Source organism: Patella vulgata, chromosome 3, assembly GCF_932274485.2.
Source record: "Patella vulgata chromosome 3, xgPatVulg1.2, whole genome shotgun sequence".
Lineage (NCBI taxonomy): Eukaryota > Metazoa > Mollusca > Gastropoda > Patellidae > Patella > Patella vulgata.
In genome coordinates, this window is record NC_065881.2 from 42,867,407 (window position 1) to 42,884,035 (window position 16,629).

The following is a 16,629-nucleotide window of genomic DNA, read 5'->3' on the forward strand; positions in this document are numbered from 1 at the left end:
AGCGATTTCCAATAATTTTACTGCCAGAATTATGGCCCATTGATCACTTCAAATAATCTTGAGACGAACAAGTATATTGATTTTCAATGAATTTTGATAACTTGAACAGCTAAATCTATGATATTGTTTTTAAGCGATTTCCGAAAATTTTACTGCCAGGGTTATGGCCCTTGATCACTTCAAATAATATTGAGACGAATGAGTATATTGATTTTCAATGAAATTTGATAACTTGAACAACTAAATCCATGATATTAAATGTTTCGTATACTAAACGTTAGCATGGGGCAGAATTTATAAAAACCAAGCAAATTCTAATGATTTTCTGGTAATTACTAAATGAGTTGTTACCCTTGATCAGATTTTAGTGTATTATAAATGTTTCATTACCGAAAAATGTAAAAATATGCGACAACTCTTGTTGACTGCCCGGATGATTTAGCTGCTGTGGGAAAGTCTATTTATAAGTCCCATTCTAAGTCAAATGTTTAAAGATGGGTTCCCAGAAAAGTATTTATCGGGTGGTTATTTCCAATAAAAGTATGGCAATTTTGGCATATATGGAAAGTAGAGATATCCAATCTTACTAGAAAAATACTGGATTCCCTGAAAAACACTCATGGAGCGTATACAGGACAAAAATGTAAGGGTTCCCCTAATTGACAGCCCGACGATTAGGAATTTCTGCACGCTTGATGTCAAAGGTCACATGCAATCATTGAGCGCTTGATGTACAAGTTGATAAACTTTATGAAGAGTTATATGTACAACACTTTCTGAGATAAAAATGACGGAAAAAGACGTGGGTAGTGGATAATCCGAAAATTTAATTAGGATTCGATATTTGTAATAAATAGTAAGCGATTAAAGACAACATTGTCTTATGTATGCAATGAATTCTCCTCTGACTTCCAAGAGAGGTAAGTCACATGAAGTAAACATGACCTGGTTTGATTGAATTTTTATAGCAGGGCATTCCTTCACAATTACAATGTTTGAGAAGGATTTGAAGCAAAATTATGATAAATTAATTAGATTGAATATGTTTTTAGTCCATATATACCATTAAATTACCTAGTTTGTATGCGGGAATGTAGCTTTAAGTCCAACTACGTGAATTCCAGGATTGGTGAGCCAAAACAAAGAATGAGTACGGTACTATGGATAGTGTTACATGTCGTATTTGGTAAACTTGAGGGTTAGCTTCCATATTCGACCAGCTATGCTACAGTAATCAGTTTATCAGTCTCTGAATGCATGAATTGTTTACAATATACATTACAGTAAATCGAAAATGCACCTTTGATAGTAAGGTAGTGGAAAAAAATTACTGTTTATGGATTCTTGAACCCGTGGATTATTATTTGTAATTTTTAGACTATTTAAAGGTGCATAAGGTAAGATTAGTTAAAGACTGACAGTTCTCGTTATAATAGTTAAAAAATAGATAATGAAAACTAAATATGCTGAAAATTTCAATCAAATTGCTTCACTCTAAACACAATTCAATTTTAGGCTAGCCTCTATCGTCATTACTGCAATAATAAAGAGTCTTGATTATTCATTTTTACAGTAAATCATTCATCATAAAATGTCTTCAAATTCACTAAATATCGCAGGCTAACGATGGCATCGAGAGTTGATTATGGTCTTGAAAAGTTAATTAATGCCTAATTAATGATTTAGATAACATTTCAGGAAGAAAGAAAGAACTGCAATAGGCAGATTTAGCTCCAATCTAATTGAAATATAGATCTATATTTTTTATACTTTCGATGGCCTACACAACATGTAGATCTAACAAGTTATAGTGGGAGTTCACATTCTATGACGTCAGGTACCAAGCAAGCGACATTTGACCTGATTACATCAGTCATTCGATTAACCAATTAGCGACCGCCGTGTATTTTTTATCTACATTTGCTTTGGTTTGATTTCTATTGCCGCTAATGTCTACCCACAGTTCCGTGCAAAAAAGGTCAAACGCTCGATTCGACAGACCATTTGATTGGCTGACCCCTCATTTCAAGCAGAACAGAGTTAAATAACAACACTTCCAGATCCAAGTGTAGTAAAGACAAGTAAAATCAAAATTTTGAACTATAAAAGCGAAACGAAATTGGATCTGTGTTTTAATCAGATTGATTTAGCTCTTGCATAATGCATATTTAATTTAACATGGCATTATCTTCGCTAAAATGTAGTCAATTTGATTATTTAATATTTAAGAAAACAAAATCTATATATATGTACGGTACGGCTTGTATTCAATTAAATTATGACCAAATTTTTCTCACTTGGATTATAACCGTGTTAAAGTATGCAAGGAATTTAAAATCTCTCAAATGACAATCACCCATTTTAAGGCCACTATCATAGTGAGAAGCAGGCAATGTGGTGGTTTGGTAGCATGTCAGTCGATAAGCGTGGCAATTTTGCATCTTATTGCTTTAATATATATATATTATTTATAATTGAAATTAAAGATGGCAAAATAAAACTACATTTTTATGCTAACGTTTTCACCGCGATAGCGGCTCTTCAGGCATTTATTAAACGATAATTCAATTAACAATAGTCTATGACGTCACAATGTCATAGTTACATTATTATACAGGCAAGGGTAGTAATTTCTTAGCCTACAGACTACAAATATTCAATCCCACCACGGTCTTTATTTTATTTAATTTAATTTAATTATTCTCTTATTTAAAATATTCTAAATAAGAGAATAATTAAATTGTGACGTCATAGACTATTGTTAATTGAATTATTGTTTAATAAATGCCTGAAGAGCCGCTATCGCGGTGAAAACGTTAGCATAAAAATGTAGTTTTATTTTCCCATCTTTAATTTCAATTATATATTACCAAAGAGCAGCTTTAATTAACTATTCTACCATATATATATATATATATATATATATATTCATAACTTTATTCAATAAAAACCTTGTATAAACCTCTTTAAATGTTCCAGAAACAGGAATCTAATCTAGTTAGAACTCCACCCTTCCAAGAATAATATAAACTTGATGAATAACATAATGCATTATTTTCTGGTACGTGGAATTTAAAACTATCTAATCTACATGTGCTTTTAACACATTTTTTTTTTACAGTGGATATTCTTTGCATGGTTTGTTAAAGAGATATACCCCAACATTGGATAAATATTTTAAAATATGTACCATTTTGATATAAAGACTGTTGCTGTAATGCAATTAGTCTCTGAAGGTCCATTGTGAAATACTGTTGCTGGTTTTTTACAAAGTGTTTTTTGGGGTGGAAGAGAGAAGGTTGGAACTATAGTATAAGTGTGCTACATCCATTGATTTACTGTGATAAATTGCTTTAGTTAGTTAGTGTTAGTTGTATTTTACGTCCGCTTCCACCGAGGTGATATCGCAGACAAGAAAATTGCTTTAAATTGATTCATGTTTATATTCTGCTTTCTGATGAACAGTATTCCTTAATGCCTGATTGGAAGAAATTTATAAAACAATGGTTCTACAAAATAGCTCATATTTTTCAATTTTAGGTATATTTTGGTAGAAGTTTATAAAACTATAGTTGTACAATATGGTTCATGTATCTCAATCTTTCTGTGAATTTATAAAGAAAATAAACTTGTGTTATATTTGCATTTACACCATGACTAAAACACTATCTGATGTTAACTTTCCATTGATTGTACCTCGTGTGGACCATACAGGCTATCATGGCACAATTATCCTGATTATAAACAGACCAAAAATCTTAGAAACCACAGGGAAATATTATGTTCTATTACTTCCATCATTGAAGCACCTTATTGACATCAGGTACCAATCTATAAATAAATATCCAACTACATACATGTGTATATTTGTGTGCTTCTGATATTTAAGAATGTGTTTGCGAGAAGATTATTCAGGAAGTGATAAGGCTCAAGTCTGGGATTTCACCACTAGAAGGCAAATATTTTTCACTTTACTCATCTGCCCAAAAATTCTGATTTCCCGAATTATTTTTGAGGAGAGGGTTTAACATCCTACTGTTTTGCTCCAAACTGAGCTAATGAAGACGGGCATACGCCATACAGTGTTCTATGAGGGAAATTTTGCCCAGACAGCAGCACTACGACCTACTCTAATATCGAATTCTAACTGTTAAGGGATCTTTTATGCGCACGCCAATGTGTACACGGGACCTCAGTTTTTTGTCTCATCCGAATGTATCACTGAACTTTCTCGGCCAATGCAGGGATCGAACACCCGTCCTCCAGGCTAGCGAGCCAGTGTCTTACCCACTTAGCCACCGTGACCCCCCTTTAAATTTTGGAGATGATGTGTAGAATATGCATATCTATAACATACCTTTCCTTGTTGGTCAATGTTTGCAATACTTTGGGTGCTGTTGACACACAAACAAGCACTTTTAGTTGGTGATCAGTAGAAAATAAAGCACTTCCGCCACTTTTTAAACCCTAATATGGTAATGTGGAGCTGAGTCATTATTTTTCCAGAAATACAAGGGCTGGCTAAAAAGTTCTAAGCCTATCTGAAAGATCTGTACAAAGTCAATGGCTCCATTTTTTTCTACATAGTCCCCTTCGAGTTTGAGGTGTACACACTTTTCCCAACGATGTTGCAAGGCTTGGATGCCGGTCAGGAAGAAATTTTCTTCAGCCACCCTAAAAAAGTTGTTCACAGCTTACATGGCATCATCATTACTAGGAAAATGACGACCAGCTAGTTCCTTTTTCATTTTTGGAAACAGGTCGAGGTCTCACCCACTGGATAAAATCGTTTGGACTCTTTGATCCTGCTCGTTTTTTCTTATTGAATTTCTGTGTGTAAGTCGGATTTCCTAAGTAGGATCTAAGCTCAACTCGGAACAAAATGTTCGGTCCATTTGATCTAATTCCGGCTTTTTTCCTTCACCTAAGTCGGATCGGCAGTATGTTCACAACATGCTGTAAAAAATACAGCCTGGCTGACGTCATTGAAATCCAAATACAGGGCAGTGCACAAATTTGCGCAACTCGGCCGTATAAGACGAAACGAAATTAGAATTTTTGAAATAATTTGATTGTAATTGGGCTAGGCAAAGCAATAATTGACTGAAGTTCCTCAGCTTTTCAACGATTCTAATTTTTCCCCACCCCAGCTTACCTAAATTTCGTTTCGTCTTATATGGCCAAGCCACGTAAATCCGTACGCCATCCCACATCAAGACCTCAATGTTTAGCACATACTGACTCTAGCGTGGTAAGCAAGGTCTTGTTTTCTCACTAAAATGTTCCTTTACATTGTTCAGGCGTTCACAGAGACTGACACACAACCGTTTAACAGTAAGAAAACCCATGAAGCTGGAGGGTGACCCAACTCTTTGTCACGTACAAGCGGGTAATCGAAACAACGCCACTTGACTCAATGCAGACCTTATGGTGCAAAGCGCACACGTTAATCATTCGGCCACCTAAGCCCCTCCCCCAACTAGGAAACATAAAATGATTGAATTATGATGATTTATTAAGATTGAAGTAAATGAAATTGTTTTGTGAAAATCCAATAATATATCTGAGATATGGATCAGGTATTTGACTTAAGTGTTTTCATTCCAATTGCAATATGTTCCAACTTGTGCTCACCCTACAGGCTACAATTATTTATGGATTATTTTTGATTTTTATGGTGTGAAGCTTCGAATTGGAACCAAGAAGGGGTGACACCTATTGATTTGTCTGTCTCCGTCCGTCAAAAAATTCCTTGTAAGTGACCAGTGAAATAGAGTTGAATATTTTGGGCTTTTGAAGATGAATATCTATACTATTTGACTTTAAAGTATCCCATTCTATATGACATGACCACAATTAAATATGGCCATGGAAAAATACAATTTGTATATATTTTCTAAGTATTTATTTCCATTGTATAAAATCAAATATTTTTCCATCAATGATACATTTGACATGATAATGATATATTTGTAGGGTGTACTAGGTATTAGATTTTACAGGGAAAAACCCAAAAGCAACCCCATTTCAAAATGTATAATATACATGTTGATTCTAATAAATAATATATCTATTTAAAAATTTAAAAACTTACTTACAACTTACACCATTATGAAATACTATGTAATCTTATCACTACAATCTGATTAATATCACACCATACTTTTACATTATTTTGGTTCTTGTGTTATTTAAATTTACACTACAATGGTCTAGCAACATCAGGCATTATGCAAGAGCTAAATCTGCCTATTGCAGGTCTTTCTTTAGGCCTTAAAAGTTATATAAACTATTAATTAGACATTTATTAACATGACAAGACCATAATCAACTCTCGATGCCATTGGATAGGTCCAGTTTTTAGTAGATTAGAACGATTCAGCCATTTAATGATTTCATTTAAAAATGGTGAAGCGAGGCTAAGCCTCAAACATCCAGTGCAGTGGTTACAATCAGTGCACACATCTTGTCAAACCTTCAAATGCTAATATCTTCGCTCAGAATAAAGTAATTTGAATGAAATTTTCAATATATTCATTTTGCAATATCTATTATAGCAAGAACGACCAGCTCTTTATCTAAATTGGGGGTTGGATGGTCGAACGGTTAGCATGTGCGTGCTGTATCATAAGGCATAAGTCCTGTCATTGAGTCAACTGGCGTGGGTTCGAATCCCTGGTTGTACGTGACAACGAGTGGGGTTGTCTGTCCAACCTTGTGGGTTTTCTCCGGGTCCTCCGGTTTCCTCCCACTGCTAAAGACCCCTACGCGCAAGCGAATTATTGAAATAAAATTAAAACCATATGTTAGTCCCGAAATGACCTAGTTTGTGTTGAGTGGACGTTAAACCCCATTTTTCTCTCTCTTTATCTAAATGTTATATAATGCTTCTTTAAGTATTTTGTGTTGAACTATTACAGCAAGAACGACCAGCTCTTTATCTAAATATTGTATAATGCTTTTTTAAGTATTTTGTATTGAACTGGCAATACTTGACCCTTAATTTAGCCAGAGAAAAGATGCCTTTGTTTTTGCAATAACAGTCGAGCCTACCACAGTGACTCAAATCAGACTTGAAAGAGAACAAAACTGATAAAGAAGTATCAACATAATATAGCATCTAATTACAATTTGATTGCATATCACCATTTTATTTTATGAAAATAATCAGATAATTTATTCATGTAATATTCAAATCAAGATGACTTTAGTATTGACTAAGCATTATCACAGAAATAATCACACTAAATACTTCCTCACCATAATAATTTTGTCTTAATATTTTGCTTATTGTTGCATAAAAATTAACAAAGCACACTTGTGTGAAATTGTTAAAAGAATACTCTTCAAAGCCCAACCAAATAATTTAGTAATAGCTCTTCTATAAGTATGTGTTACAGTTTATTGCTCTCTAATGAACCGTCTAGATGCTTAAGTTGATCTGGTTTAAAAAACCAACGTATCGTTAAACCAGTTTAACTTTGTCATCCGACAAAAATGTGAGGCAAATAAACCAGTTTAAAAACACCAACTCACGACCTGTCTTCCAGAAGGCTTTTATTTTAAACTGGTTTATCTTGGCCGTCTGAACGGGTGGGCTTCTTCGTCTCGTGACCGTAAACACTGTGTATAAACTTAACGCCGATCGGATATTAACTTAGGCCTCTAGAGCGTCCACAAGAATTTTTGATGTGTTCAAGGGCCATAACTCTGGCAGTAATTATTGGAAATCGCTGAAAATCCTTAGGCTTCTTCGTCTCATGACCTTAAACACTGTGTGTAAAGTCAATCAGATATTAACTTTAGCCTCTAGAACGTCCACAAGCAATTGTGGACTCCAGCGGATTATAACGGATTATGATCCCACTATTGTTCAATTTAGTAAGCCCTACCAAGAGAAATGGCATCTATTATCCTATTCAGAAATAGCCCATGCCGTATGAAAAAGGGAAAAAAGCCAATCACATCATTTAGAAAGCTGATATGTGCATAGAAATGTTACGATACAAATAATTGGGACTTTCCCGACTGAGACATAAATAATGTGTCACGTTGGATAATATTTGAACCATTTTAAATCGAAATAGATTCACACTTAGGAACCTTTGCAAAGAATGGCTATACAATTTCTTCATATTTATATCAAATTTAGAGTGGTTTTATTTTGCTACAGACATGTCCTGAATTGTAATCATTTGATTACAAAAAAGTTACAGGCCTGTAACTCCCTTAACCCTTTAGATCCAATGCTATTTTTACTTGAGCAAAGCTCAATGAATGTACCACTTGTAGCGGAGATCACATCGACGCAACAATATTGCAGCTACCGTAGTTCTAAGATACCTGAATCAGACCATTTTAAGTCAACCCAATTGTAGGAAAAATATAAACCTCCATAAAAGCCAGTATAGAAAAAAAAGCTTCTGGAATAAAAATAGTACCACCTGAACATAATAATGTAAATATAGAAACCAGCTGGCTATAATAATATGATACATTAAAAGTATTTTAATACACCTCTTGTCTCCAAGATCAAATTACAATGTACAATGTTGTATGTGTACACTTATCTGAGAGGGACATATCTTAATTAGAGCTTTAGGATTGAATAGTAAATTTCTTTTAGATATAACTAATGTTGATTGGATGTTTTTTTTCTTGCGATTAATATCAGGAATGTGCTGCATCATAACCATGAAAACATGCTAACATCAATCTCATGAAAGAAGAAGAAAATTACTCATCATTTCAACTTATTTCCATGGACAAAAAGAAAAATCCCTAAACAATAACCCAACTTCAGTGGAACTACCAAGTTTTGTAAAATATCGCAATATATTCTAAATAACAACTTGCTCTAAATCACTATTTTTCACCAACATGCACTCAAAATCCTCTAGAAAAATATAATCAAATTTATCAAAATATTCTATAACACAAACATATGTATTGCATATGTACGTTGCTATAGCAATCATTCACATGAGATATATTATTAAAGTATATAGTTGTACAAGTTAATGGATATGTCATGAACAAAATTGAGTTAACATTGAATATCAGAATGTCAATTTCTGGACTTTATTGTATAATGTTTTGTGCATTTATAAGAATAATTTTATAAATTTTGCAATAATCATTTCTTCATCACCAAGTTCGTAAAATTTTGGCATTTGAAATTGTTTTAATAGACTTTTTATCAAAATGATCATAATTAATTAGCTATCTCCAAGACAGTAATTTCCATTTTATTTTGCTTTCATTCTTTACACAGACTAACAAAGAGATATAATTAAAAGATCAAATAGACAAGTAACTTGATGATATGTAGTTCCAATATGTTAAGACTACATGAACGATTCTCTGTGACTGATGATATCATCATTGCTTATAGGAAAACAGTCTAAGGAAATTGATTTTCTGATTATCGTATATTAACTTTCCGCAAGTATTTTTCTTTGATAAAGCTACGCTAATGCCTTGGTTGGCTTTATTACTGAATAAATCTGCATAAAGGTATGTATAATGTATCTATTGAGTATATCACCCAGGGTATATTTCAAATGCATACATTATTGTGAAAATTAGTAACATGTTGATAAATAAAAATTCAGTAACAATAATTTTGATAATATATCATGATATGTTTAAAACATTTAATGGTCATGTAGCAAATGAAATCCATAAAAGACACTATTAACAAAATTTCAGTCAGTTATAGGATATGGAATAACAATATACAAGTCTGTAGGAGACACAGATTTAGCAGGACACGCTTGAATCACAGGCCAGAAATCTTCCAACATTTTTGTAGGAAATTCATGTGATGTCATGACTGAGTTCCTATAACGACATGCTTCAAATTCTGTATACATATTATTAAAACCTAAAATATTTAAGGGCATTATTCCATATCTTTGCAAACACAAGGATACATAGACATCTTCTAAATGGAAAAATGGGATATTGTGAGATGCTGCTAAAATTTTACGAACTACATCCATTCCCAATATATATCCCGTTCCAGAACACATTGGAGGAAATCTTTGTTTTCTGTACATTTTAAAAGAAACAAACCACTTTGATGATAAGTCACGATTTGGACTGCTGGAACCCCAGCAGAATCCTCCTGCAAAATGTTTAGTTGGTGCAACTTCTAACATAGTTGGAATAAGTTCGGTATTTACATACATATCGTCATCTGTTTTCATCACATATTTGGCCTTGCTACAAAATTTGGCCGCCCAACGAAAACTGGTTATTGTTTTGTAAGTTAAATTACCATAAGAATCCTTAAAATCTATCTGAAGTATATCACCATATGTTTTGTTTTCTGTTATAATATTTTGGTTGTCCGTGTCAACTTCAGACCGTCCGATCACAAATAAACATTTCATGTTACTATCTCGTTCTCTACATTTGGCTGCCCATGTTTTACGAAGGACCACACGGGCCTCACGTTTATTTGGAGCAGACGATATGAACATAAGCAGACGGATTGTTTCATCTGTTTTGCATAGTCGTGGTTGATTGATAATGATAGGAAACTCGTAACTGAAACACGACCTACAAAAATCTGGTCGATCTGAGCTTGTCTCGCCTGTATCTGAATCACTATCGGGTAAAAACACTGCTTGATTAAATTTATTATTTTCTTTTTCATATGGACGATTGTTCTTCATTTTATTCCAAGTATCTTGAAGATCCTCCATGCTTATATCACTAAGCTGTCGTATATTTTTGGTTGCATTTCTGGACGAATCAGGATTAATCCTGTTTACATAATGATTATCTTGTTGAAAACTAGATTTTATATGATTAGATAAGGAATGTTTGTCTATTTCTAAATTTTTAAAGTCTTGTGGAGCTGCTGCGGTTATATTCTGGAGGATTTTATGTGTAGAATCTAAGGTTTTATTGATGTTTTTAGTCAGATAGTTGTACTTCTGCCAATTATTTGGTAAAGAATGGGGAGCAGATGTCATTTTACTTGAGCTATTAAGGGGTATTTTATTCAGCTGTTTCTTCAAATTCCCCAGAAATTCTAGATCATTCATATTTAATGAGAGACCAGTCTTGAGTTTTTCCATTATATTATGTGCCCTTGTCAATGTTTCTTTTAAATTCTTTGATAATATGGTACTCAAATTTGTTAATGTATGTAGTTGGTCTGTTGGTAATTGAGAAATGCTGTTAACGTTTTCCTGACTAACACTTATAATGGTAGACTGGATTTTTTTCTTATTGATGAACTCATTATTATTGTGTGAATTATATGTATTGTCAGTGGAAATCTCACTTACGTTGGTGTGAAATACTGATCCCATTGGTACACTGCTCTCCACATTCACAACTTTATTTCGTTTAATGATGGCTGGATTGTATGACTGCCATAAGAGATGCCAGGAAAATGTTAGCATTAAAGCACTTGCAACTAAGCATACAAATAAGAAGCGTCGCTTAGTTCTTTGGAGAATTGACATTTTCAGATTATATGATTAGTCTATAAATGTTATCCGTTTTTATATTTAGAATATAGATTTTATACACATTGTTGGAATTGGAAATATGTTACTATTTTACATGAAACATGATAGCTATATGTATCAATATATCACTAAATGTCATCTATCCATTTCGGCTGTATTTGATGCTTTATAAATATAAATATACTTCCATTTAAAAATCTGAAATGAGAAAAAGTGAGATCATGTATGATTTATGTAGCAGACCAAACAATGTATTAGAGATTTTGATTTTTATCTTAAAGCTTAAATCTAATGAACTGAGGTGGCATTAATAGTTTGATTTTTATCTTGAATCTGAAATCTATGAAATTGAATGAAATGGGGTTAAACGTCCTACTGTTCTGCTCCAACTGGGCTAATGAAGACGGGCTTATGCCATACAGTGTGCTATGAGGGAAATTTTGCCCAGACAGCGGCACTACAGGCTACTCTTATATCGAATTCCAACTGACATGGGATCGTTTACATGCACGCCAATGTGTACATGGGGCCTCAGTTTTTTGTCCCATCCAATCGACTAGACAGTTGTCCTTGCCAGACTGAATGGGAAAACCACGCCGTAAAATCCCAATGAACTTTCGTGGCCAACACCGACAGCAAACCCCAGACTGGCGAGTCAGCATCTTACTCACTTAATCTGTGAACAAGAATTTCCATATACTGAGGTGGTATTAACATTGCAAAAAAAAAAACCCCAAGGGTAATAGCTCTTCATTAAGAGGTGCAAAGCGAATATATATGTGTGATACATTACCAGTCAGATGAAGCAGATCAACACCTGAAGAAATAGAATGGTGATAACTACTTTCGATATTGGCATGTATCGGATCATAACTTCATGGATTATGGCCCCTGATAGTACGAAAAATCACATTTTTAGCTTGTGACCACTGTAGAGGTCACAATTTTCATCTGATTTTGACGAAACTTGAAATGCATGTTTATAATCCAAAGATCCTTTCGATATTCCCGCATATCCGATCGTAACTTCCTGAATTATGGCCCTTGATTGTACGACAAATCGCGTTTTTAGCTTGTGGTCCTTCTAGAGGTTACAATATATCACCATTACACCGTAATGTCGGTTGAATTCGAATTTCGTGAAAATCAGACCAAAACTGCCGGACAAAATGGCCGCCCCTCATTCGAAAATAGTGTAAACATATGGTATATCAAGGTTGTGGACCCTCTAGGTCACAATTTTTATTCGATTTTTATGAAACTTGAAATACATATTTATAAGTCCTAAAGATCTTGGTTCTTTTCTAATAGAAACTTGAAGCTGTCATTAATTAGGGAGTAGCATTTAAAGATGCATTGGATTGTAACTTCTTGAATTATGGCCCTTGATTGTATGAAAAATCTTGTTTTTAGCTTGTGGTCCCTCTAGAGGTCACAATTTTTATCAGATTTTAAAAAAAACCGTGTGACTATATCACCGTTCCACCCTAATGAAGGTTTTCGTTCAAATTTCGTAAAAATCTGACCGAAAGTGGCAGACAAAATGGCCACTCCTTGTACGCAAATAGTGTGAAAGTATGTAATACATGTACCAAGGTTGTGGATCCTCTAGAAGTCACAATTTCTATCCAATTTTGATGAATGTTTATAATCCAAAGATCGTGCTTCTTCTTGATATTTACACATATCAAACCGTAACTTCCTGGATTATGGCTGCAGTATGTAAGAAAAATCGCGTTTTAGCTTGTGGACCCTCTAATTTTAAAAAAACATTTAAATATATCACCGTTACACATCAGGGAAGGTTGAGTTCGAATTTCAAATATATGTATGACCTTTGTCCTTCATATGATAACCTACATGTAATGTACATAGAGATGTAAATCATTGTAAACTGTAACTAAAACAAACATACTGATTTGAGATTGTTTAGTGATAATGATATTTTGAATCAGTTCAGTACAATTTCTTACATTCACCAACCACTCATCAAAACTCATCTTTTATAATACATGTATTTAAAAATAATATTTATTGTTTTTTTAAGACCATTACACATTTGTCTCAGTAGTCTGTACTCTGTAGGTATAAAATCCAGCATTATAAATAAAAATTAATAGAACATAAAATAGTTCTTAAGAGCAAAAATGGTTTCCAAAAAAAAAAGGTTTTCAGGTTTGATTTAAAAAGAGGAAGTTTTGTATAAAATCTCAGACCTAATGGTAGACTAGTCGACAGTTTAGGTGCCACCACACATTAATAATGTCAATAGTCTGTTAGAGGCATTTAGTAACTGGATAGAGCAATACACAAAAACACATACTTATTTATTTGGGCGACGTTTCGAAGAGTATTCTCTCAACGTTATCAAGCTAATACAGTAATGCATATGTTGGGTGTTGTTGTTTATTAAAGATTTAACGTCCACTACATTAAATATGATATTTATTATGGACAGGTTGATTTAATTAAATTATTTACACTTAATGGGTTGAAAATCGGTAAAAACATACAATACAAACGTCTCCTTAAAATTGGTAGAAACACAAAATAAAAGTCCTTGTATATTGCAAAGTCAATTTAAAGCACACTTATAAAACCGCTGTCGTAAAAAGAAAGGGCGGGTCATCTTCTCCCTTTGTCATAATAAAAATATGTTAAAACAGGAGGTCCAGCTGACTGATGTTTGGCGTCATCAGTGCGAATAGAAAAAACCCTGTGGGGAAAAAGAATCTGCTTGTGTTATGTGGAAAAGCAAAGTGCTCGCAGTAAAAACCACATAGCTGGACCCGTGAATTATTTACATATTAAAAACTGTTCATCCAATAAGTTCCATATGGTTAAAAGTTAGTCAAAAGTCCTATAATATGGTTCACAAATATGAGGTCAATATATACAGGAAAACTATAACAACAATTCATGAAACCATACAGGACAACAACAAGATCAAGGGGTGGGGGGGGGATATTCCACAAAAACTAATTACCACTAAGGTTAATTGAGGCCATTGAGTAAAGTTAAGCAATTAAGTAGCTATGATGATAGATACAATACTACCGACAGAATGGAATAGTACCTACAATACAATTACAGTATGATATAACATGGTATGTTTAGATAACGGTAATTAATTTGAAGCAGCTTCCATATCTCTGTGATTAAATGTCCAATTAGAATAAAATAAACCATATTGTTGTGATAAATCTTAAAAGTGATGGAATTGATATAACAGAAATATTGATAATAATACTTAGGAACATGAAAAAATAATAATAATCATAAAAGGTTTAACTAAGGTCGTCTTTTTCAACAGTACTGAATGAGTAAATTGGGGTGATGAAAAACTCAATATTTAAGTTATTTAATAAGTCCATCATAAGCACTTGGCAGGAATATCCCTGTGTTGCAGTTAAGGTCTGGGCTGTTTCTTTTGATGTGTATGGCCTCAATAAGTTTGCAGGTTTTTTTCTATCAGGAGGTTCAGGTTGGCTGCCAGAGTTTTATACGTTTTAATTCTGTGTCCTGGGTTGGATTGTATGTGTTGGGCCACGGCTGAATTGGTAGTAGAGAACTTAGATTTATGCTGACTGATCCTCTTGTCTAAAGGCTGTCCAGTTTCTCCGATATATTTGCTTCAGGAGACCTTTGATGGTTCTTCCTTTCAGGTGCAATAACTGGACAGTATGTTTATTGCTATAGCTTTAGGTGGGATCTTTCCTAATCTTCCTGTAGGTGGTTTGATCAGTCAGTAGATGGGACACTGTTTTGAGATAGTCAGTCTTATCCATTATAACAGTAGATTTCCCTTTATCAGCAGCTACTATTGTGATGTTAGGATCTTTCTTCAGTTCCTGCAGGGCGGTGTTTTGGGACTTGTTGAGGTTGTGGGCATCTCGTCGCATCTTGGATTTGGCTATCAGATCAGTAATTTGATGTCTCAGCAAGTCAATCTTGCCACCAGGTGCCAGCTGTCTCAACCCTCTTTCGATATTTGCAATTAGTAGGTCTTGGTTGGCAGGTCGGTGAGATGGCCCAGACTTAGTCCTTTACTTAGGAGTGTGATCTGATCATCACATAGGTTGCGACTGCTGAGATTGATGACTGTTTTGGTTAAGTATTTGTCTTTGACTATTTTGGTAGTAGGAATAACAGGTTTTGTAGTTTTAAGGTTTTCGAACTTCTTGAGTTGGTAGACACGAGTGTTTTTGTGTATTAATAATGTCAGTGAGGTAGCGAGGGGTCTTTAGCAGTGGGAGAAAACCGGAGAACCTGGAGAAAAACCATGAGGTTGGACAGGCAACGTGCCTCAAAGAACTTGTATATCACTTTTCTGTTATTTTCTCATGTATCAAGTGCTAATATAACAGAAAGGTACTGCTGTCACTGAGTGTAATCAGATTTCTACCAATTCTCCCTTACTATTCCAGCAATTATTATATATAATATAATACAGACCATTATCGATTCTTATATAGAAAATCAGGGTAGATGGTTGTTTCCAGTACTGGTAATTATGAATGGTAATTCAAGACAGTTAACAATTACATATAACCTAAGGTAGGAGGTTTGCCAAACATTTAGGTGATTCGACCCATACACTAGACTACTCGGCCACCTGACTCCTTTTAGATAGATCTACTGTATAGGCCTACCTTCCCATTCTAATCATTGGGACGCAGTAGGGCACTAGTCTATTGACTATAATGTCCAAAGTTTTAATCCTAGAGTGTGCCAAGAAAACCCTTGGGCTATTTCAAACCCTGTTCTCACATGTCTGGCACCTACATGGCTGACAAGGAATCATGCCAAGTCATTTGGATGGGACAAGGTCCACATATGTAATATGTACAGCTGTGCATATACATGTAAAAGAATACGTAGCAGTTGGAATTCAAAGAAGAGGAAGCTGAAATGTCACTGTCCAGTCAAAATTATCCCCACTCACATCGCATACATAACAATAGAAATCAAGATAGGTTGCCAGGCAATGAAACATACTCCCACAGCAGCTAAATTGTCTGAGCAGTCGACAAGGGTTGTCACATTTATTCCTTTGTAGGTAATTGGGGGCCTTTACAAGACAGTTCCATACAGATCCGATAATAATTTTTGTCGTTTGAGGGTTCACAAGGTTCTACAA

The 16,629-nt window shown here is 34.2% G+C and overlaps 2 protein-coding genes across 7 annotated transcripts in view; one reads left to right on the forward strand and one right to left on the reverse strand.

Moving 5' to 3' along the window:
* Nucleotides 1-16,629, forward strand: part of LOC126814884 (WD repeat-containing protein 49) — a 59,056-nt gene that overhangs the window by 24,697 nt on the left and 17,730 nt on the right. The gene's annotated exons all lie outside the window — the stretch shown is intronic.
* LOC126814889 (uncharacterized) overlaps nt 1-16,629 on the reverse strand; it is a 51,040-nt gene that overhangs the window by 22,032 nt on the left and 12,379 nt on the right. For 4 of the 6 annotated variants that reach the window (XM_050540333.2, XM_050540330.2, XM_050540332.2 and 1 more), the window contains one exon: nt 9,624-11,687. The exons of the other annotated variants lie outside the window; for them this stretch is intronic. In XM_050540333.2, coding sequence (XP_050396290.1) covers nt 9,708-11,483 — 1,776 coding nt within the window. In that variant the 5' untranslated portion in view covers nt 11,484-11,687 and the 3' untranslated portion in view covers nt 9,624-9,707. Of the gene's footprint in view, nt 1-9,623; nt 11,688-16,629 lie in introns of those variants that run through there. 6 annotated transcript variants of the gene reach the window in all.